The sequence below is a fragment of the Colletotrichum fioriniae genome, assembly GCF_027942845.1.
Source record: "Colletotrichum fioriniae strain IMI 355084 chromosome Unknown scaffold_4, whole genome shotgun sequence".
NCBI classification, from domain to species: domain Eukaryota; kingdom Fungi; phylum Ascomycota; class Sordariomycetes; order Glomerellales; family Glomerellaceae; genus Colletotrichum; species Colletotrichum fioriniae.
Window position 1 is genome coordinate 1,625,264 of NW_027076840.1, and position 23,536 is coordinate 1,648,799.

Consider the following 23,536-nt stretch of genomic DNA (forward strand, 5'->3'; position numbering starts at 1 on the left):
GCGAGCTGGAGGGGATTCGGGGTGCAGCAGGCCGCCATGGGCGCGTCCGATGTGTTGTAGCCTGGCGTCACGACATATGTGAGGTTTTCCAGGATAGGGAAGTGGGTGGGCTGTGTTATGAGGTGAGGGTCTGGACATGTTGCGGTGGCCATTGCGGCAAAAGGTTGTGTTGATTTAGAGCTCGGGAGTTGTAGTTGACGATGATGGGGACGGATGGGAGCTGGAGTTCTGTGTGATGGTTGATAGTACCACTCATTATTGTCTCTGTTGCTCGGACCCGTTCGTGGGCGAGATGAAGCTTCGCAAAGATATCGTGATGTCGCTACTGAATGATCTCGTATGAAGTTGATACATGGAACACCTATCATCCAAAGATTTTATAATGTATATAGATGACACAGCTCGCACACTCCAATATTAACCAATCAGTCGTGCTCTAAATGGTCGCTTAACATCAGCTTGGCAGACGCCCGACTGCAGTCTCGCCAAGTCATACGGCGCAGCAGAGCTGATTCTAGGCCTATGTGACGATGTCATCCAGCACTTGACGGGATATTTACCCGGTTCTAATGGGCTATCGTGGCCAGGGGTAACGGCGAAAATCCGGGGTAGGTGGGTAGGATCCTGGGTTCAAGGCTAAACGCACAGAGGCGTAGACATTCCTGGCTTCGTTGGCGATCTCTTGCGGTTGACAATGGTAGGCGCTTACCAGTGACGTCGATGCGCCAAGCATGGGTCGCGATGCTTGTCTTAACCGCCTTTCCATACGGGCACGTCTGCGCCGTTGAACTAAGCAAAATGATACTAATCAACTTGACGTTTATTCTTGAGTATGATGTCCCTATTCCTCAAATCAAGTCCCGCCGCAGATCTTGCACGAGTGCCGCCGCCATCTACCACTGTTTCTGGCGGATATGTTAGCTCCGCGATGACTTGAATATGAATGATAACTCGTCCCAAGGCAGGGCATAACCAGATTCCCCGCGCCGCGGTAGTTGAAGATAGAGGCGACCCAAGACCGCCCTTAATCCAAAGGAGAATGCCAATACATCTTCATTCGCCTCGACGCTGCAATCGTGAATGAGTGACCATCTACCATCTCACGCATCCCCATTCCCAAGCAACCCCTCAAGATCCCTCAAACTCTTCACCTTCACCATCCCGCCCTCCCAAGCCGTCTCCCCCCTCTCATCAAAAAAGCACACTGAAAATCCCTCCCTCGAAGTAGGCTCCATATCCCTCACCACACTATCCCCGACAAACACAATCTCCCCGCCCCAATCCCAAGATGTCGCAGCACCTCCCCAAACAGCCCCTCCGTCTTAGCCACCCCAAAGAAGTTCGTTGTCGCCAGAAAATCAACATACCCCCCGATCCCAAGCTCTCCCACAGTCCTCTCCTGCGCATCTTGCGGTCCCTCCGTAATCACGACAACCTTCTTCCCCATACCCTTCAACTTCTTCAGTAACGCTTCCGCGCCGTCCTTCAACTGAAGCGATTCATTCAACGTCCGCTCATACACATCCAACAACACATCCAAAAACGCCGCATCGTCGCTGGGTAAACCAAACCGGTCCAGCACCGAAGAGAACCGTTCCCGTCGATACGCAAACGACGTCTTACCGTCGGAAAAAGCACCAGCCGTCTTGGCGCGGAGGACGTGGCCGTACGCCTCCTTCAACTCATCAACGGGAGTCCCGTGTTTGTTGGAGATGGCTTCGAGCGTCTTTGTCGTGGCGGCGGAGGAGGCGCGGCGGAATTCGTGGAGGGTGTCGTCGAGGTCGAAGCCGAACCAGGGTTTCTCTACCAAGCTGGCTTTGACTTGTGAGCTGATGTTGGATTGGTTCATGTTGAGGGTCCGTTGAATTAGGCTCGTTTGCAGAACGCAGTTGATTCTGGTTAGCTGTATGCAAAGTCATGAAATGTCATCTTTTGACCCGGGGCCATCACGGCTGAACCCCCGGAAACCGGCGGAGCCCGCGATCGGCCCGGGATGTCGTGGTTTGACTCAGCCGATCCATCCCCCACGCATGACTAAATCACGTATCAAGGTCTGCGGGTTGTGATTTGCAAATATCTTGATTACCAAAGGAGTTCTGTGCCCCAAAGCGTCTTATCCAGCGTGCTGTCATCCGGCAGCAAGCGCGGCATGTAAAAGACTAGTAGTAATGTACAGTGATCGGGAATAATTACCTCCTCTCACAATATCTCATCGTCCCCAAGGCTCTCATCCGCGTCACCAATATCATACCCCATCTCCCTCGCGTCCTGTGCCCTCTCGCTGGCCACGCGTGTGGCGTGCCATGCATCCCACTTGGCCTTGTCGCTGGCTGACTCGACTACTGTCCGTTTCGCAAGTCCCTTCTTGCGAAGACGACGGCGGAGTTGCCGCTTGTCATAAAAGTCAAGTGTGTTGATGTCGATAGTCGTAATATCGGTCCCCGTCACAAAATCCAACGCATCCGCCCAAAGATCTGACACTTCCTCGGAATACTGATTCGCGAGTTGGCGGCCCAAGCCACCTGTGGCCCACTCGTCGAGCTTCACAGGAAGAGCAACACCCCAAGTGGGATCTGTCGGTGACCAGACGCAAGGTGTCGAAGAACATGAAGTTGGCCGACAGTAAGCTTCGCACATGGCAGACTCGGCAGCATACCAAAGCGAGACAAGTAGGAATACTAGCCCGAGGAATGTAAGGCGGAAGGGGTTGCGACGGTAAAGGCTCGGCACCGGAAGGTGAAGGTACGACACCTCCTTGATGGGAGTCTGGCGGATGCAATCTGGGCAATCGCGGGCGTGGTCCGGGTTGTGGCGGTGATGCGTCCCCTTGACTAGCGGCTGCTTCTCTAACACTTTCTCAAGTGTAGCGGCATTGCCATGTTTGCCGCCCTCGGCGTGAGAAACCTGCCCCTCCAAGCGCTCGATACCCTGCTTGGCAGTACGTATGTTGAAAAGCCCGTCTTTCAATGTCTTGCTCATCCTGTCGTACTGTTCTAGCTCGTGGTTTCGCTGGCTCTTTGTAATGTTCGGCTTAGCTGCGACTTCCTCTTTCTTAACCGCAATATCATCGAGCATCGATTCAATGTCCAGGTCGGGGTCGTTCTGAAGCTTCTGCATATTAAATAGTTCCTCGAAATCGTCCAATGTGGAGTCTTCAATCTGATGAATGCGCTGAAGTTCCATTATATCGTCCTTGACTGTCGGCGGCTTGACTGAGTTGGTCAGAGGTTTACGCGGCCGAGAGGTCGATCTGTTGCGGCGTCGTAGGCTGGTAGTAGTACTCGTTCCGGTCATCTCCTTCTGATCACTTGTTTCGGAACCAGACTCGGTGGCCTTGAAGAATGTACCTCCCCTTGACGACGGCCGTGATCCTCTTCTACTCTGCGGTCTATCAAAAGTTGCATTTGACGACGGATCAGGTCTCTTCAGTGGGGGCAAAGTGTTCTCCTCTATCCGTTCAACTTTTAGGGTCGCAGGTGTCTCGACGTAAGCCCCAGTTACTCTGGGGGTAGGGAGAGACAGCGGGTCAACCTTCTTTGGTCGCGGAGTCTCGCCGGCGAGGTCCTTATCCTCATCCTCGGTAGTAGGCTCCGCAGAAGGTGCTCTGGATCCGCGCTCAGACTGATTGTCCGCAGGCGCGAAAAGCTTCATCTCTTGTTCGATGCGGTCGGTAGGATCACCATCCGACAAGGCCACGCTCTTCCGGTTGTCCTTGGCTGAGTCGGTTGACTTCTGACGACGTTCCCGGCGCCTTGCAACGAGATCCACGCGAGACTTGGGCCTCCCTGCCTCCGGCGCCTTCAGCTCATCTGCGAAACTGGACTTGGAGTCATCTGTCCCTTTCGTCTCGGTAGAAGCTGGCTCGGATACTTTGATGGTTTCTCTGCGATCCCGTCGTGGTGAACTGGCCTTAGGTTCGGGTTCGGGGGCAGACTGTCTAGACTCGCTTCTGCGCCGCTGTGTCTCGGCCCTCTGCAAGGTCTCCTTGGACGTTTCTTTCTCAAGCCTTTCCATCTCAAGCTTCAACTTTTCACGCTTCTCCTCCTCAAGCTTTTCCCTCTCGAGCCTTTCTTTTTCGAGGTTCTCCTTTTCGAGTCTCTCTTTCTCGAGTTTCCCCTTTTCGAGTTTCTCCTTAGCGAGCTGCGCCTTCTCGAGCCTGTCCGTCTCGATCTTCTCCCTCTCCAACCTCTCCCTCTCCAGCTTCTCCCTGTCGAGTCTCTCGCTCTCAAGCCTCTCTCTGTCGAGCCTCTCTCTTACTCGTCTGTCCTTCTCCAGTCTCTCTCTCTCCTGATTCGCCTTTTCCAGCCTTTCCTTCTCGAGGTCTTCAATGCTAGGCCCCCTTGTCTCGTCTGTCGCTGCGGGCTGGATGTTAGTCTCAGGAGCAGGGCTGCTACTTGCAGCTCTGGCGAGCCTCTGCAACAAGTCCCTTGAGTCAGTTCGCGTATGCGCACCCAATGGCCTCGCAGGCTTGGGACTCGCCCGCTCGTTTCGGTTCGCTGGCGACTCCGACAGTGACTTATTTCGCTCCCGCACCGGCGAGTTACGATAGATCGTGACTGGCGTGTTGGCGATACGCTCGCCGTCCTCTGTGGGCCATGACGACTCCCCAGCTGCTTCTCGGATAGGCGTCGAGTCTCTCGCAAAATCCCCGCTACGCCGCGCTTCCGGTGACATGGATCTCGACATTGAGTTCTGTTCCCTGATCTCCTCCAATCGGCTAGTAGCAACGGCCTTCTTAGACAATGACTCGGCTTCTCGGTCTCGTATCTCGTCGAGTTTCGTGTTCTTTCGCGGAGCTTGTGTATCGACTTCGCGGTCTGGCAGATCATCGGGCGTCGGGTAATAGGAGCGTCGGGGTAGCTTGGCCAATTGCTCCTCTGCCTCTGCCTCTCTTTCGCGGATCTCCTCCAGCCTTGTGTTATTCCTAGCTCTTGGCAGCGCCTTTCGCGACTCGGCAAGCTCCTCCTTGGCTTTCTCTTCCCGCTGGCGAATCTCGTCGATCCTAGTATTAGAGCGCCCAGCCCTAGGAGAGGGCCCCAGTGATAACTCCCGCCTGAGATTTCCGTTCAGTCCCAAGAGCTGCTCCTCAGCATAAGCACTGCCGTAAGAGGATCGTCGATCGGAGGCTTCGCTCAAGCCAGCGCCACCGGTTCTTATCCGTGGACTGTCTGAAATCTGCAAGTCTCCCGCCGTGAAGTCCGCGTCGAGCTGCCACGCGTAACTCTTGTCCGGGGATCGGTATTCCGGATTCGCAGAGGCCGGTCGGGATGTTGGCGGAGTGGGCTCCTGAGGCAGACGAGAGGTCTCTACAGAGGGCAACGGTGTGTCGGCTGCAATGTCATCGTCTGGTTTTGGCCTGGCGGATCGCTTAATACCCTTCTCATCCTGCTCCAGGAGCTCCTTTATGTGTCCTTCAGGAACATGGCTCTTGGCAAATGCTCCGGGACGCGGGCTGGCGCTCAAACTGCCGTAGCTTGTCCTCCTACCCAAGCCTGGGCCTCCGTTCAAGCTGCTATTACTGACCCGCCGGTTCACACTCTGAGACCCGTTGAGGCTGCTGTTGCTTGTTCTCCTCGCCAAGGTGTGTCCTGTCTCGGCAATCTTTGGTCCCACTCTGGTCTTACCGAAGAAGTGATCCTGATCCCGAGACGCGCTCGGCGACTCTGCCATCTCGCGCTCGTATTGACTCAGTCGACGATCGAAGCTTCCAGAGCTAGAGAGGCTATTCGAGCTTGGACTACCGCCGTATCGTCCCACGTAACTGTCTCGCAACGAGTCGCTCGACATCCTCGAAAGGGGTCTGGGCCGGCTGTAGTCGACCGCATCTTTGCCTAACGATCGCCGCGATTTTGACTCGTCGGAGACCTGTCGATTGGTATAGGGGCGTGGTGCAGGGCTTGGTGATGCGTCGATGGCTGCGGGAGTGGCTCGCCGCGCCTTCTCGAGAGTCTGTACACGGTTCTCGTCCGCCAGCTTCCAGGCCTCGGCGACGGAGACTCCGGAGCCTTTTGCGAAAATGCCGATTGTGGATTTGGGTCGGGGAATGCGAGAACCGGGAGAGACGATCTCGATGGAGTGGTTCGAATTGAGGGACGGCGTCTGCGAAAGGGAGCTCGAAGGTCGGGGGATCGCGGCGCGAGAGGGGGGTCGGCCAGTCGGACCGGTTTGGGCGTTCGTTGGCGAGTATCCGAATCTGTTGCTTCCTGCTGCAGCCGGGGAGGGATTCTGGGGCTCGAGGCTCTCGCGAGAGGGTTTGGAGAATAGCGGTTTACGGCCTTCTTCGTCGATAGTCAATTGAGTAGAAGCGCGACGGTTCGCTCGAGCGCCAAGGCCGAAGGATGGCGATCGATTGAATTCCATGGCGACTAAGGTTGTGGCCACGTTCGTAATTTGTGGTGGTGGCGACGGTGGTAGTGATGGTATGTTGTCAAGCTGCGCGCAGCTGCATTTTCTTGCGATGCGATTTGGCGACTAGTCGCGTCATAACAGTACGAGAACGGGTTGGGAACAGCGACACGAGCTTTTCGAAGCTACGAGGCCAAGATGGTCAGCCTAGTCGTGTTTATTCGCATTATCGTCAGGGGAAAGGTGGTCGCGCAAAGGGGAAATACAATATTTTGGGTCGGCGAACGAGCAAGTGGTGAACCGCGTCTTCCTAGGGAAATTGACCGGGGGTCACCCCTGGTGCTTCTTTCCCATTTGGATCAACACCCCACACTGCCCCTCCTAATCTCGGAGCGGAAAAACAGATAGGAAATGACTAATCGGGAGCTTCCGGTTCAAACTGGTCCAAGCTCCAAGATTGCACCGGTCTGGACCCTGAATGGCCGATCCCCGTTCTAGAAACGGTGCGCCGTCAAGCGGCTCTCAAAGACGCTTTAACGGTATCCCGTAACCACGTTTCTGGGCCTGGGTCTGTTCCCCAGAAGAACAAACGATCTTTGTTCACATGTCTGACGTGCGTGCCTGGCTATCTTCTTGGTATCGTGTTCACTGCCCGCAGGCCTCCACAACTCATTCAACTCTCATATCCTAAGCGAAGATTATACGTTACGACTCGCCATGCCTAACCCCTGTCCAATGGCCCCATTCAATCAACGGGCATATCGGAGAGCTATACCCCTTCAGGATGGGTACCCCTGGGCGCTCAGGAACACCTGCAGGGACCAGGAAGTCGACGCAACAAAGCGGAGGACTCTAGTATATCCCGTCATCTCCAGGCTCCAGCTCATCCGAGCATAAGCTCTCACGAAGTCACGATTCATCATTAGCAGTCACGACTCGCGACTCATCTGCCTAGAAACTTTCTGAGTGCCAATACCATCTGCCATCCATAAACCCCATCCATTAACCCCATCCACATACCAGCTTCAGCTAGGTACTTTGAGCAGCAAGTCATGAGTTCCCAGACAGAAGTAATCCGGCCATGCGGCAACATGTACGATACATCCAAACAAACCACCAATCGCTCGGACCCGACATATCCTAATGAAATCTAACAAACCTTGATATCACAGGGAAAAGTACTCAACAGCCCGACACTCCCTCGGCCTCTACCGCTGCGTCGCCGTCACCGGCCGCTACGCACTCCCACCAGGAGTCTCAACCCTCGACCAAGCACAGTCAATTCTCCAAGACGCCGTCGCACAGGTCATTGCAGAGCAACCCTTCATGCAGGTCGGCATCGCCGACGAAGACAAACAGACAGCCTCGTTCGTGCGCGTGCCACAAATCAACTTGTCAAACCATATTCAGTGGTTCGGTCCGTCCCACCCCGGCTCCGGCTCCGGCTCCAGCCCCGATTCCAGCGCCGGTGCCAGCGGTCCGGATGCAACCCTCTGCAAACACCTATCCCACCAACACGACCAGCTCTGGCCCGAGGTAGACCAGCGTCCACCATGGAAGATCTCTATACTCCCAATCCAAACCTCACCTGGTAAACCAGTAGCAGAGATCGAAGTCATCTACTTCTTCCACCACGCAATCAGCGACGGCACAAGCGGCTCCATCTTCCACAAACGCCTCCTCCACGCCCTAAACAACCCTTCCACCATCCAACATCTCCAAACCACCATCCTCACCCTCCCAACCCCTCCAACGCTCCCCCTCCCACAAGAAAACCTCGTCAACAGCCACATCTCTTGGCCCTACTTCCTTCGCGAACTATGGTCCGCCTTCGGCCCTGCCTGGCTCAAACCGAAGCCAGCCGCGAAACCATGGACGGGCGAAGCGGTACACCTCGACACGCCCTTTCATACAAACGTCCGCATCGTCACCCTCGAGGCCAGAACAGTCGCCGGCCTGCTATCTGCGTCCCGCGCAAAGGGTCTAACGCTGACGCCCCTCATCCACGCGCTGGTAGCAGCCTCCCTCGCGCGACATAGCCCTGCCGAGACAGCACCGTCATTTGAACCGTCTTCCGCCATCAGCATGCGCCGCTTCGTGCAGGACGCAAGTCTCGATATCGATAATACAATGTGTGTTCTCGTTACGTCGACGAATCATCCCATCTCCACGACCCTCACCACCGCACTCCGCGAACCTGCCTCCTTGGGCCCAAATCTCGAAAACGCAATCTGGGCCGTCGCAGCCTCCATCAAAGGAGACCTCCAAACTCGGCTAACAAGCCTACCCAACGACGACATCACGGCAATGCTCCGCTACGTAAGCGACTTCCGCGACTTTTTCAGAAAAAAGGATGGTAAGGCGAGGGGAAATAGTTGGGAGGTGAGTAACCTGGGCGCCATGAACGGCAGCACCACCACCACCACCACCAACAACAACAAAGACAACACCAGCGACAACCGCGGCGGCAGCAACAATCACAGTCAGGGCGAGGATAAGAACAACGGCCAGGACTGGAAACTAACCCGCGCCGTCTTCTCCCAATCCGCCGGCACAGTCGCCCAAGCCTTCTGCGTCAACGTCGCCGGCATCGCTGGCGGAGCGACGACGATCACGGTGACGTGGAACGAGGCTATTACCGAGACGGAGGTTGTCGAGGCGTTGGTTGGTGATTTGGAGGTGTGGACGCGGAAGCTTGCCGAGGGTGGGAGCTTGTGAGCAATTGGTAGTTGGGGGAAAAGTTGATGAGGTGATGAGGGGCTGGCTTTTCCCCAAAAGGTTATAATGTCAAGATGAAATATTCTCATATAGAGACCAAAGTAATGATAATAGAAACGAAAGATTTTTGGATCAACATGTGGTACGGCCATACTGTCTACCGCAGATTATATGACTTTAATACCTTGGCCAGAGAGTGACATTCATCGACGAGGTCGAACATTTCTAAACCAAAAATTGCGGAAGGGTTACTCATTAAATCTATAATCTGTTTCCCACCAGCATCGCGCCAGGGGAAATATTGCTCCAGGGAGAGCACCGTTATGTACTAACGTCCCACGCAATTCTTCAGTCTATGTCTCGTCTCTTTGATCATTACCATTTTGATGAATAAGGAAAAAAGTAAAAACAGGGCCGGTCGAGATGACGGGAATCCTGCTGTTCACAGCCCGCAGTCCACCGACGGAAGAGTCGCTCTTCGGACTCCCCCCCTCTCACAAATCAACGCCGAGAATGCAATGCCATCACATGGAGACCAGATCCCGGACTGCGAGGCAACCCTTCGCTCTACCATCGCTCACAACACAAAGAAAATTGAAAACCAATCATGACACTTTCTCAATCGACTACCATTGGTCGTTTTGGCGCCGCCTTGCTGACCCACGGAAGTAGTCGTACTGGGTCGGGTCCGGGTCGGGCGTCTCGGCATCGGCCTGGGGGAGTCCACTATATCCCCTCGGTCCGCCGCCTAGAGCTCCAACACTCGGTCCACCCGTGGGTGCACTCATTGGCATACCCGCGGCATTTCTCACAAGCGCCGTGTCGCTGCCGTTGCTGTTGATGGTGTACAGGGGGCTACGGGACCGCTCGCCCATGGTCGCTTGTTGAGCGAAGCCGGCTTGGGGCGGTCCCATGGTAGGAGACTGACGGCCGCTCCCAGTTGGTGACATATACCCGGCAGGCGGAGTAGGCCTAGAACCGGACATGTCGCGGCGCTGACCCGTCATGCCACCCTGCAAAGCAGCGTTCGTGGGCGTTCCGGGGCGAGAGCCGAAATCGGACATTGATCCAGGAGTACCGGGGCGCATGATGTCGGGATCACGTCCAAAGATGTCGCCTTGGCCATGCTCCTCTGCGAATTCTGCCCTGTTCTTATAGAATTCGAAATCAAGGTTGGACTCAGAAACGAACTCGAAGCCAGGAATACCCGCCGACTTGCCGGGCTTGCCAGACTTCATGGGATCCAACGCGTACACGTCCGAGTATCCAGAAACACTCATCATGTCGCCAGTGTTGACATCTCTGCCGTCCGAAAGGCGACCCTTGTACACAACGTGCAAGTAAGGCTGCGCTTTCTGGTGCACCATCGGAGTGATGAGGGGCTTGTACAAGGCTGGGTGACCGAAACGCGAAGCCAGGCGCTCACTGCGAAGGCGAGTTTCCTTCATCACGCCAGCCTCGGGGTGCTTGGCAACGTTGGTTGTCGAGAGGTAGTGAATCTTGTCGTCGTACAATCGGGAGCAGACGACCTTGAAGATGATCAAGCAAATGGGCAGAGGGATAATGGCAAAGGCCTGGCTGTGGTAGGCCCAGTCGGCCCGCGCCCATGAGCTGAGGAAGAAGACGCAGTTCGACAGGAAGACGGCGAAGAGCATGCGGTTGAAGAGCACACGCCAGAACATGCCTCCGGACTCAGTCTTGGTGACGAAAATGTAAAGCAACAGGTACTTCTTGAGCCAGTAGTCGATTCCGTAGTACAACGCGGCAGCAGGAAGAACCAAAGGCTGGATCCCAGAGAAACCCAGAGCGACTGTCGCGTAGTAAAGGAAGTAGTTGTAGTAAGAAGCGTACTCAAAGGTGGGAGGCGCCGTAAGCTCAATGAGCTCTCTGGGCGTCGGGCTCGAGAACTTGCGCACGAAGAAGCTGTAGATGAGTTTCCAAAGCTGGGCGAGATCGATGGCGGCACCAAGGTTGCGCTGGAGGAGCCAAGTGACCCAGAAGGGGCTGACTGAGCAAAGCGCCGTGAAGATGGTGGTTGCAAGGTTCTGATCGATGATGGCCTGCCAAGCGTCGACGCTCTTTTCGCTAGTTTCGCTCACAATGGCCGACACCAGCGACCAGACGGTGCTGAAGAGCGAGAAAACGATCAAGTTGTTGAACACGAAGAAAGCGTACAACTTGGCTAGAACGTGCCTCTCGCGACCCGTCTTGGTCTGGTCTCCGGCTTTCATCGAGAGGCGACGGAAGATCATGGGCAAGACAAGGTAGACCAGCGACATCAAACCAGGAGACGCAATACCCTGGACAATGGACCACCATTCGGGGTTGGTTTGAAGTTCCGTCTGGAAAGCCGGCCAGACCTTGCCCAGGTTGTTGAGATCGATAAGGAAGATGGCGATCATGGCGTTGGGAGCGATCCAGACGATGGTAAGCAACGCAATCCAGAGGTTGTTCACAATACGCTTCATCCGGCGAACCGAGGGCGTCAGTACCAGGTTATCCCAAAGGATATCGTTCGGGCGCGGGGCCATGGTGATTGTTGCGCCGTGCGGATGCTTCTTGCGACTGGCGTATGCGATGTTGTGCGCCTCAGCAATATCTGCGTAACTGGCAAAGCCGTAGGGCATGGTGCTCCGCTTGTCAACACTCTGTCGAACTTCCTTGATCAAGAGTTCGAGCTCCTTGATGCGCTGTGTCAGGTATTCGATCGCATCGACTTTCTGTCCCTTGGGGTACGTCGCGAAAGAAGGGTCCTTCTTGGAGGGCTTGCACATCGGCCTGGCAGCCGGGAGCTGGTCGGGCTTCTTCATATACTTTGCCAGTACCTCCTCCAACTTGCGAACGGTATGGTCATGTTGCTCGATCAGCTTGGGAAGTTCCCTGACGTTACGGGCGATGGCGGTGCGAGAGAAGGAGGAGGCCGGCACAACTTCGTCGATGATTGTCGCAATGCCTTCGTCGGAGCATTTGGCTTTGGGAATATCGTACATCTGCTAAGGGTCAGTTTGGGGTTCCAGTACTACGTCATCCGAAAACCAGTCTTACCATGAGGGTCCGGGCGTGCAAACTGTTTTGGTACTCTTCGCTCTCGAAATATTTGCGTCGAAGGCGCAAGACCTTGCGATAGTTCCACCACAAGAAGCCCATCACAACGAAAGTGATAATGTACGCAACTGCGACTTGTGCCCAGTATGCATTGCCCCATACTGCAATGGGAGTAATCAAATCGATCCAGGATCTATCCTTGGTCGAACTGCTCTCTGCAGTGCTTAGGTAGGTGGGAATCAGGATTCCAAGGCCAAACACAGAGATGGTCGCGAAGATGTATAAGCACATGCGAACGAAGCGGAGGAAGATGGTGGCGTCCATGCCGACGTGGTGCACCAGCTCATCCTCGGTCGTGTTCCATAGCGGCGGAATCCAGGACCAGATCTTCTTGCCGATGGGCGGCGGAGCATGTTTCTCGTCGGCATGCTTCAGCTTGGGCGCATAAACGGACTGGTTGTACGGTCGAAGAAAGGAGAAGGTCACGGCGATACCGACAGTGACACCAAGTGAGGTGCCCAGAGCAGCCCAGACTGAGTTCTTGGCGAGCTATATGGCAATCAGCATCCAGCGCGAATTCTCGACACGACAGCTCAACATTGATGGAGGGTTTACAAACCTGAGAACTGAAAGGGTTCTTCAGCAGGTCCAACAGCTCCTTTCCGGCGTCGGTGCTCATCTTGAAGGTTGAGGCCCCTTGGGGCGAGGGGGGGCGAGTCGCGTCTCTAGTTGGCCTCGGAGAGGAGGTGGGCAGCGAGAGACGTGGTTGATGATGTTTTCTTTGCACCGGATCTTCGAAAAATTGGTGGTTGAGGGAGAAGCTCGGTCGGCTAGTCGGTTGGGTGAAATCGATTCAGGGCGAATGGCACAGAGGCTTGCTTATTCAAAGGGGTCCTTCTACTGGCTGTTCGTCGCAAAGAATTGGTTTCGGTTTGGGCCTTCGTGTAATGTTACCGGGCGCACAAAGACCGCCGGGAGGTAGCAAAGAGGCCTGATATTAGGTGAATGACGTGGATTGCTGTAGCGAGAGTCGGAGAGGAGAGAAGAGATCGTCAAAAGGGCTCTTGGAAAGGAGGAGCTTGTTCCCACGCACGCGAGCAACGGGAGGGTTCGATTGGGACAATTAGTGGAGCCACAGATGTCGTCGAAGCGCCGCGAAGAGAGGGATACGATGGAGAGATTGAAACGACTGGCGGAGGGTCGGCGGGATCGCGGGACTTGGGGAAAGAAGAGGAGGAGGAGGAGGAGGAGGAGGAAGGGTTGGGAAAAGCGAGGGGAAGTCGGCCTTCAAGCGAGCGAGTGTAGGACGAAGTTTAGGTTACGGCACGACACGGAGGGATGGTGAAGAGACAGTGAAGGACTGCTATGTACAGTAGGAGTAGGGAACGGATGGGACGAAGGAGGGATGGGAAAAGGTGGAGAGGCGTGGAGGAGAACTGTGAGAAGGAACGACCACTGGAAAGGAAGCTTGTTGAGCCTGGAGGATTGCGTATGTCACTCCTGGAACATCCCAGTCGATGGGTGCGCCGATATCCGGGTCCATCGCTGGAGGAGTGTGGTTGGCAGCACAGGAAAATCTCATTAACACTCACAACAGGTAGTACCTTGGAGAGCAAAAAACACAGCATTAAAAAAAAAAACATCATAAAAAAATGCATACGTAAAAAACACGGCCAAGGGGATTGGTTCGCCTCAGGTCCTGGCAATTCTTGCGCTAATAGGGTCTCGAGGCTTGGGGTCCACTTGATCCGACCCACCAGTACCAGGTTGAGGGATGCAGTACGTACTCTCTATTGTACCTGCTGCTTAAGTCATTCCCTCATCCTCTTGACATTGTGGCTGTTTGCTTCCTATCTGCTCACCTCACGTTGGATAGGATTTGGAAATTGTTGATTATGTCTGCTATTGAATGTCCGATATTCGTATTCTAGAATACTTCTTACGATGGCCGTTCTCCATGTTCAATGCATGTCTTTACATGTCAGCATCTGCAGGAACATGTAACGCTCAGTTGGAAAGAACAGAAGGTAAGGTACCTTATCCAGCCCCGGTACGTATGTACACGCAGCGGTACCTAATGGTCAGTCTCGTGGACGGAATGGCAAAGACAACGGAGCATCAGACGACTTCATTGGGCAGAACACCCCAAAAACTGCTAAAACTGCCATCCAAAATTCTCTCCCTCTGCCAGAGCTTGGGACACCCACCACCTACTGTACTCCGTGCACAGCACCCCGCGACTCCGTGAGATGCCGTGCCGCCGCTTGGCTTCAATAGAAGAGCCCAGAGCTGCGAGCATGGGCCCCCCCAGAAGCACGGGAACGCTTTGCATACCGCGTAGTAGCACTGTAGCGCATCGGCAGGGCCGCCGCTCGCTGTGGCTGTGGCTATTTTTGACACCTCGAATGTGTCCCACTCACCCACATCACACGCCCTGCACCACCCTTTTGTGCAGTGGCAGACGATCCGAAGGAATGCTAGCCTCTTCGCGGCAAGAAGGGGATGGACTGGTGGTCGATGGATACGAGGCCCATTCAACAAAGTCCTCTCATACTGCGTAAAGAGTACGGATACCATTCTTCAGATCATGCAGGTCGGGATATCACGTATCCGGCCGATGAAGGACTCTGTTCCCAGCGGCATCCTTGACACGGCCGAAATGTTCAAGCAGTAATACTGGAAGATCTGCACTTGGGAGAGTCCAAGTATCGAGGAAAAGGGTCTTTGCTCCCGTGTTGCGTCCGAGGAACCTATGCATCAAGCCTCCTCTGGTCCCGCGCTAGAGGCGAAAAAAAATGCCATCATTCCACATGGGAAAAAAGTTTGATGCCGCAGTTTGCCCAACCTCAAAAGAGTTCTAGGCGTTTACTGCATTGCGGTACCAAACTCGTTCCGTTTCTTCCTCCGTTTCCCAGCATCATGATTCCTCTTGTTGAAGTTTTTTCCCCCTGGGTCAGAGATATGAGAGCCCTCATCTTTACATAGACACGGATACATATTCCGTGCTCAAGCGTACACCTTGCGCCCCCGTGTCAGGTTAAGTGAAAAAGGGGCAACAAAGTGTCCCCGCAGGACCCAATGCCGAAAGGGAAGTCGTTTCCAACCTTTTACTGCGTACAAGTTTATAGTGGTCCTTACGGAGTACAATACGCAGTAAGGAGGGTTCACATGACAAGCAAGACCCCGGCAGCGACTCATCGACAGGGCTGTGCATTGAGGGGAGGTCCTTTTGGGGGGCTCTGGGAAGTTGGGGAGGTTTGTTCATTTGTGGAGAGACGGGACAGAAGATGGGGGTTCTCATAAAGAAGATGAATATTCTCTCACAATATTCGTACTGCAATCTTCAATGATGGTGGTTCAATGTCAAAGGAATTGACCGGTGCGTACGTAGTAAGGTAAGCGAGGAGCATACCCCATGCAGTAAGTAGTATGTACTTCTTGCGAGGAATTACTATCATAGATGGATAGACAAAATAATACTAATAGCGATGAACTCTCCTCCCTCAATCGGAGCATTTTCTCTGCATGCTGCTCAGCCACCCTGCTCCTCGGGGGATGATGCATGACATGAGAAATAAGCATTCCTTATTCTTCTGCTTCAACCCTTCCACTGCTACCCTTCTAATCCACACACACATACACCTTTCATAACATTTGCGTTTTCTGTTCCTGAACACCCATGATGACTGCTTATCTCGTACCATCGCAAAGTTCGCGACTAAAGGCTCTCAACTTCATACCCAAAATAAAATCCGTCAAAGCTGAGTTGAGGTCAGGTAAGGCGTCCCAGTCCGATCCCTCCCACCGCCAAGACCACCGATGTTCCCCTCCCGCGACTCCCGCCGCCTTTTTTCCAGAACAATGCAAAAGGAAGCTAGACTAACTACCTTGAGCCACCGTACCTTTTGCTCCTTCACGGAAACGGAAGAAGATCCCATCTACGTCGTTCCCAACCGGCCCGTTTTTGGTTGCACAAAAACCCGAGACTCAGATCCCCTACGTCACAGGGCTTCATCGCCCCAAAGTGGCGGCCCTCTATACCATTTTCAAACTTCTGGTCTTTCCCACCGTATGGGTACGCCGCCGCCGCCGCCACGACGCTGTGCCGTTGGAACTGTAAAACATGTTGAGAGACTTTACCGTCCGCCTCACACATCTACTTTTCATATAAATGACAAAGGCGCAAGGTACCAAACGCAACGCCACCGCGATCTTTCCATGATCCAGCGCTGTGTTTTCCTCGAAACTGCTTAGCGTCTATGCTCCTCCCCTCCATTGTTTACTTGTTCTCCGTATTTGGATTACCGCAAGTAAACACACGCACACGCCTGGTCTGAGGCTGAAGACGCACATTCCTCACGGTTTTTTGGACCCCTGTGGCACAAATGGATCATGGAACATCATGTTCCTCTCTCTCTCTCAATGCTCTCTTTTTCCTCGAGAAAAGACGTTGCCATCACACGTACACAACGCACACGCGCGTCCCCTATCCTCGGCTTGTAAAAGTCATGCCAAGTACGCCCGTCTCTCACTCCCCATTCCAATCTTGCCATCTCCCGAAGCTTCTCAAACATCTTCATTCCAAAACAGCCCGTTCCTGAATGCCGTGAACCCTCAAAAGGGCTGAAGCACGCGGGACAGAGGGTGATCCAAGCCAGAGGCAACATGCAAAAAAAGAGAGCGCATGTGCTTGAGCTTACCCTTCTCTGTTACGTCTCCCCATTGCGTAGGTATCCTACAACGAATTGATCGACAAACCCTTGGCCTTTGGGTGACGCGGTGGGTGGAGAACACACTGATTCTGTCACGGTCTGGACCCGAAAAGGAGCTTCCCGCTCTCAACTTAAGTCAGCGACTCCCCCAGCCTAAGTATTGTATAGACGTCATCCCGCCTCTCTGCTCGATTGATCAGTCAAAAGATGATCAAATGCTACTCCGTATGTGTGACTTGAACATTTGAGCACCCAAAGACGTCGGCACAGGTTCCACAAGTATTTCTGACTCGAAGCGATGTTGCTAGCAGTCCAGTATGTAAGCGATCGAGATGTACGATACCCTTGGATACCTGTGTGTGCGGGTACCTTCATAGACACATCGCGACTTCACCCTAGATGAGCCGAGTTACACGTCAAAGATGTATCGACCGAATAATCAGTTCAGACACCGAACTAGCAGTAGTGGTAGGACAGTTTCGATAGACCATTCAGGACCTCATCACGTAAAGCAGCAAAAGCCCAAAAACCAAGTCAAATTATAGCATGCTTTACCTCGTAGGCAAAGTTTCAGTGGACTTCCTCGGTGTTGTGTTGTCAGACTTCCGACCTCATATTGTACCGTCGTCTCTTCATAAATTGTGTCTCGCGTTAACCAATTCGTTGTCACTTTCCATTTTCTAACGATCACTGGAGCATGAATGTAGAAGCAAGTTAAGTAAAAGCCCTTGGTAGATGCCATGATTGCCTGACAATTCTCGACTGCCCGTGTTCCCGAGTCGAATCGTTCATCGGCCTTGCTCTCCCATCACACGTTGCGTTGGAATGACCACGACGAGACTGGTAAGCTGCATGTGCAAGCATCCTAGTATATACAGTATCCTAGTTCCCAACCACCCAGTGTCGATACGACGACGACTTGAGCTACGATAACAAAAAGACAAAAACAAAAACAAAAACCCGCGCCTCCTTTTTGCCTACCCATCATAAATCCGCGGGGTGAAAAGAGAGACGCCCGCCCGGCTGGTCCGAATCCAAGCCTCGACCATTATGGTCACGTTGTTGATAGAGTAGTCTGTGGGACTCTTTTGACATCCAAGGAAATCCGAGGCCATATGGATACGTGCCTCAGAAGTATCTGGCTCACTGTGTGGCCTGGTTTAGACGGGGCCTTGAGAGCGAGTCTTGCGTTCAGTTCGACCGGGCGAGTGCAGAACCTTCTTGACCTTGCTGGCGACTTTGTGTCCAAAGGATTCTTTCTCCTTCTTGGGACTCTCCTTGGCTTGCTTCGCAGCGCCGTTTGAGGGGGGTCGTCCAGGGCCTCTCTTGGCCTTCTTCTCTGCAGGCTTTTCCTCCGGAGCAGCCTCGACAGCCTCGACGCCGTTGGTACCGTTGGTACCGTTAGTTCCATTGGTACCATCGGTCTCGGTTAGTTCATCCGCCTTGCGTTTGTTGCTCGTCTTGGCCTCTGGTGGGATGGCCTGCGGCGCGGCCTCGCGCTCTCCAGTGCCGGTAGGCTCGGCGTCGTTGAGGGCACCAGTCATCTCGACATCCTTGGTCGCAGCGCCATTGGCGGCTTCGGGCTTCTCGATGATAGGTTCCTTGACTGCCTCTTCCTCGACCGCTGGTGCCTTGAGTATCTGTTGCGGAGTGGGCTCTTCGACGGATTCCTTGACCGGCTCGGCGACGGGTGCAGAGGTTGCGGCCTTCATCTCCGTAGGCTGTTCAGCGGGGATGACCTTGGCCTCCTCGGTTCCCGTTGTCGCAACGGGGCCGTCTTTGTCGGGGACTTCCTCGACGGAGGCCGGCTTGGGCGCATCGGTGGTAGCTTCAGCCACAGCTGGGGCAGCTGGCGCATCGGCCGGTGGGGCCAGCGCAGGAGGGTCCGCCAGTTTGGCGGGCTCGGCAGTCTCAGTAGCTGATGTCTCTGTGACTGGCGCGACCTCGTCCTTCTTCTCCTCGACTGGCTTCGTCTCCAAAGCTACAGTCTCTGTGGGCTTCTCATCCGCGGCGCTAGGGGCGGTGGTGGTTGCGACAGTCTCGGGAGCTGTACAAGGGGAAGAATGTCAGCGCAAGAAGGTCCGAGCGTGAGTATAGGCGCGGCGATGGGGAAGATGCGATGCGCCCGTATACCGAGAGACGATGAGCCAACGCAGGGCGCAAACATCAGCACCTCTGTACAGAGGCAACGCGACACCGATGGAAGCTTTACGACATCTTCCACTCACCTTTGTCGATGCCAGCTACGGCTGGGACAGCTCCAGGAACGGGATTGGGGTCCATTGCGATGACGTAACGGGTATCCGGTGGGCGCACAGTGCGCGATCAGAGATGTAGCAGTCGGTGGTGGGAAAGGGCTCAATGGCCGAATTCGAGAATTGATGAGAGTAGTAGATGATGGAGATGGCTGTGGTGATGCCGATTGAAGATAAGAAGGCCGAAGGATAGAGGGTGAAGTTTGTGGCAGGAGGGAAAACGAAAGGAAGAGGGAAGAAGAGAGAGGTGAGGTTGGCGTCGGAGCATGGGACTCGGCAGAGCTCCTGCTCCTCACCGGCTGGGCCTTGCTGCAACCACACAGCAAGTCATCGCACAGAAACATGGGGTTGGGAGGCAGGAGACACCGGGGTGGGAGGGAACGCTTCTGGTTCCACGGGGGATGGGACGAATCAGCAACTGAAAGGGCGGGCTCGGAACACGCCATTACTATTACCTCAGCCATTGCGCTCACAGCTTCCGTGCTGCGAAAGAGTGTGAGTGTGTGCGCTGTGCTGACCCTTAGCTCTCTACCTTTACCTATGGACAACAGGGAGCGGACCTCGAGCGACGAGAGTGAAGCTGTGAGCTTGCAAGGAGAAGGCCGGGAATAGCAAGGTTCCCCTCGCGGCATATTGGGTGGAGAGGAACCTTGGACCGTCATGTCAATCTGACGTGACTGCGAGCTCCACGGACGCCGATGGCCAAACCTGGCGATCTTGGGATGTTACAGGGCTGGCGAGGAAAAGCTAAGGCCCGGTTAAGATCCGGTTAATCCGAAAGAGACATGGCCGATGGGTAGAGCTGGCAAGCTGAGTGTCTTAGGTCGAGTCTGCTGAGGCGAGCGGTCGCCGATGAGAGCAGCTGGAGTTTAACGGTTTTTCATGCATGCTGCCATTCATATCGTTCAACAGCATCTGATGAGTGGACTCACGCTGAAGCGAGAGGCCATGTTTGATCGAGACAGAGACGCAAAGCTTTTCGGCACTGAGATGACGGTGTTGCAGGTCCGTCTCAACGTCTTGTAACGCCGAGAATGGGAGATAGTTAGTCAAACCATCTAGACCGTGTGTTTCCACCATAGACACACTGTACAAACGAAGCGAAGCTCACCTCACTCTTCAGTCCCCGATGGGATGCGATCGATTCCTGGCTGGCGGGCGACGCTTGCCAGGGCAGAACTGCAGCGTCACGGTGGTGCAGCAAGGCGGATGCGGGGAAGGACCAATGACTGGCCTCGAAGGCAGAGCATCATCTCCACCCTTAGCCAACCATATTACGTCAGCCAATCAGCACCACGCGAGGAAAGAACCACGTCTGAGCTTTCTGGACAAGCTGCACGCCATCTGTGATCGATGATTTTACCCCGGAAAGTCATGAGAGGTAGATGTATCTGTGTAGACGGACGTTGCGCAGACATTTTTTCCGTTCCTATAAAGAAACTCTTTGTATCTTACCGAGGTATAGATGTTTGTGGTTCTCCTTTTTGGATAAACCCAACAGTCTTGTTCTTGTTCTAATTGAGAACCTCCCCTACTTCTATGAAATGCAATACTGACTTGCGAAGGAAGGTACTCATCGGCAAGTTTAGGTAGCTTCCATCTTGACTCGTGGAAGGAGTTTCGAAATTCCCCAAATTGTAGCAGGAATCAATCGCTCTCTTGGAGCTGTAAAAGACACTTCTCAGAGTGAATGGGAAATAGTCGAATGCGATTGTCATCTTCTTCATCATGGTCGGCTCCCATATGAGTGGCTGCCTTCTAGGCAGGGAAGGTATGTATCCCACGGTTGATACCTTCCATGCAAAGGTGGTCGAGACTTGAAGCTCTAGTCCGATTCAGGCAAGAAGCTTGGGCAAGATATTGTCTGACAAGTTGCCAAAATTTAACGCAAAGAAGAAGCGCCCAGAAATTCAACAATCTTGGTGCTTCAAATTTTTGTATTAAGAGACATTCTTTGATGAGTGCAACAATTGACGGGTTTATTAGCAATTGAGAATCATGAACACAACCTAAACTCGAGGTGCAGTGTTGCCAGGTGGTGATGTCTGGTGCTCCAGTGTCCCGCCCTGTGGTTCCCCCCTAGATTTCAGGGGCCAGATGGAGCTTAGTCATCAGCCGCTCAAGGTGCCAAATGGCATTCCACCGCCAAAGGACAGACAGCATTCATCGCCGTGAAGCCTCAAACGCGCCGCCAACTTCACCACGCTCCTTTCAGCCAAGCCAAGCTCGACTTTTTGTGTCTCTATTCTCTTCAATCTCCCCCCTTCTTCGATACCGAAACCTTTCTCCGACCGCAACAATGGCAACCAACAAGTACTCGGTCATCCTGCCGACCTACAATGAGCGTCGCAACCTGCCCATCGTCGCCTGGTTGCTGAACCGCACCTTCACCCAGCAGTAAGTGCGATCCCCCCATCCCTGACTTCCCCTTTCCTCCAATAGACATTCTTTCTCGGCGTACTATATATTGACAAACATCCCCTCCCAACAGCAAGCTCGAATGGGAACTCATCATCGTCGACGACGGCTCCCCCGACGGTACCCAAGAAGTCGCCAACCAGCTCGTCAAGGCCTACGCCCCGCACATCATCCTCAAAACCCGCACCGGCAAGCTGGGCCTGGGAACCGCCTACGTCCACGGCCTGCAGTTCGTCACCGGCAACTTTGTCATCATCATGGACGCCGACTTCTCCCACCACCCCAAGTTCATCCCCCAGATGGTCGCCCGCCAAAAGGAGGGCAACTACGACATCGTCACGGGCACCCGCTACGCCGGCAACGGCGGCGTCTACGGCTGGGACCTCAAGCGCAAGTTCGTCTCCCGCGGCGCCAACCTCTTCGCCGACACCGTCCTGCGCCCCGGCGTCAGCGATCTGACGGGCAGCTTCCGCCTCTACAAGAAGAGCGTGCTCGACAAGGTCATCTCGAGCACCGAGAGCAAGGGCTACACGTTCCAGATGGAGATGATGGTTCGCGCCAAGGCTATGGGGTGCTCTGTCGCCGAGGTACCCATTACCTTTGTCGACCGCGTCTACGGCGACAGCAAGCTCGGTGGTGACGAGATTGTCGAGTACGCCAAGGGTGTGTTGTCGCTGTGGGCCAAGGTCTAAGGGAGTCTCCTTGGGAAGTGGAAGAATGAACATGGAAAAGGGAACGGGAGAAGAAAATTAGAAGTGATACGATACCGAGAGTTTTTGTTTGCTGCTGGACACATTTGGCATGAATTGGGCGTTGGGGGACGACGGGAATCCAAAGTACCGATACCTAATTATGAACAAGTCGCATGAAATCTACAATTTGGTTCAGTCATGTGAAGGGGGCCGTCATATGCCCCGAGATTACTAACTACATCCACTCCGAACACAGCTTTTTACATGTTCCGACCACCAGTCACCATGATCGTCTGGCCGCTCACGTAGCTAAACAGCGGACTAACAACAGCAAGCACCGCGGAAGCCGCCTCAGTAGGCGAGCCAGGCCTCCGCAACGGAATATCAGCATGCGCATCCTGCTCAGCCGCCCCAGCCTTCTGCGCCTGTGGAATCCCCAGCGCAATCTTCTCGCCATCCGGCCCGGTAATAAACGCACCCTTCTCCTTGGCATCCGTCAACCGCGTCTTAATGAACCCAAACGCAACAGTATTCGCCCTGACGCCAAACGCGGGGCCCCACTCCTTGGCAATCGTCTTGGTCAAGCCCGTGACACCGGCTTTCGCCATGGCGTAGTTCGCCTGGCCCGCGTTGCCGTGGACGCCCGAGGTGGAGCTGATGTTGACGACGCAGCGGTTCTCGCCGTCCTTTACGCGGAAGTAAGGGGCCGCAGCGCGGACGAGGCGGAAGGGTGCGGTGGAGTGCAGTGCGATGATGGTGTCCCACTGCTTGTCCGTCATCTTGTGGATCACGCCGTCCCAGGTGTAGCCGGCGTTGTTGACGATGTGGTGGATCTTGCCGCCGCCGAACTCTGCTGCTTTGGCGACGAGGGTGGTGATGTAGTCTGCTGAGAGCATGTCGCCGGGGACACTGATTGCTTGGCCGCCTGCGGCGGTGATGCTGTCTGCGACTTGCTGTGCTTTTTCTGTTTGATATTGTCAGTTATGAGGAATTGTTGGGTGATAGAGACTGAAGAGCCATACTGCCGTCAATGTCGGAGACGACAACCTTTGCGCCCTCGTTGGCAAAGAGCCGCGCGGCTTCGGCGCCGATTCCCTGTCCGCTGCCGGTGATGATGGCAACTTGGCCGGCGAGCATACCCTTGGGGTAGTTCAGGTGAGATGCGATTTGCGCTACACGGTCCGACATATTGGTGATGGTCTCAAAGTAGTTGACTTGTCTTCAATTGATCGAGGTCGTGGTTAAGAAGCTGGTCAAGCTCAAGTGACGATATGGTGCTACGCAGTATATAATTCAAAGGCGGGAGTGAGATTTGAGAAACAGCTCTGCAAGGGTTGAAATGTCATTGGAG

At 54.4% G+C, this 23,536-nt stretch overlaps 6 protein-coding genes across 6 annotated transcripts; 2 read left to right on the forward strand and 4 right to left on the reverse strand.

Moving 5' to 3' along the window:
* Positions 1 to 2,199: 2,199 nt before the first annotated feature.
* Positions 2,200 to 6,360, reverse strand: N0V96_004291 (uncharacterized protein; the record flags this gene model as incomplete). The annotated part of the gene is made up of 1 exon (XM_053188357.2): positions 2,200 to 6,360. The coding sequence occupies one exon, from the start codon at positions 6,358 to 6,360 to the stop codon at positions 2,200 to 2,202; it is 4,161 nt and encodes a 1,386-aa protein (XP_053054319.2).
* A 1,037-nt stretch (positions 6,361 to 7,397) lies between these two features.
* On the forward strand, positions 7,398 to 9,063 carry ATF1 (Alcohol acetyltransferase; the record flags this gene model as incomplete). Its single annotated transcript, XM_053188358.2, has 2 exons — positions 7,398 to 7,438; positions 7,518 to 9,063. 2 exons carry the CDS (start codon positions 7,398 to 7,400, stop codon positions 9,061 to 9,063), a joined length of 1,587 nt encoding a protein of 528 aa, XP_053054320.2.
* Positions 9,064 to 9,689: 626 nt separating this feature from the next.
* Positions 9,690 to 12,787, reverse strand: N0V96_004293 (uncharacterized protein; the record flags this gene model as incomplete). The annotated part of the gene is made up of 3 exons (XM_053188359.1): positions 9,690 to 12,053; positions 12,109 to 12,657; positions 12,728 to 12,787. 3 exons carry the CDS (start codon positions 12,785 to 12,787, stop codon positions 9,690 to 9,692), a joined length of 2,973 nt encoding a protein of 990 aa, XP_053054321.1.
* A 5,193-nt stretch (positions 12,788 to 17,980) lies between these two features.
* Positions 17,981 to 19,103, reverse strand: N0V96_004294 (uncharacterized protein; the record flags this gene model as incomplete). Its single annotated transcript, XM_053188360.1, has 2 exons — positions 17,981 to 18,867; positions 19,049 to 19,103. The coding sequence occupies 2 exons, from the start codon at positions 19,101 to 19,103 to the stop codon at positions 17,981 to 17,983; spliced, it is 942 nt and encodes a 313-aa protein (XP_053054322.1).
* A 2,271-nt stretch (positions 19,104 to 21,374) lies between these two features.
* On the forward strand, positions 21,375 to 22,185 carry DPM1 (dolichol-P-mannose synthesis; the record flags this gene model as incomplete). The annotated part of the gene is made up of 2 exons (XM_053188361.1): positions 21,375 to 21,472; positions 21,567 to 22,185. 2 exons carry the CDS (start codon positions 21,375 to 21,377, stop codon positions 22,183 to 22,185), a joined length of 717 nt encoding a protein of 238 aa, XP_053054323.1.
* Positions 22,186 to 22,445: 260 nt separating this feature from the next.
* On the reverse strand, positions 22,446 to 23,373 carry N0V96_004296 (uncharacterized protein; the record flags this gene model as incomplete). The annotated part of the gene is made up of 2 exons (XM_053188362.1): positions 22,446 to 23,149; positions 23,208 to 23,373. 2 exons carry the CDS (start codon positions 23,371 to 23,373, stop codon positions 22,446 to 22,448), a joined length of 870 nt encoding a protein of 289 aa, XP_053054324.1.
* Positions 23,374 to 23,536: the final 163 nt, after the last annotated feature.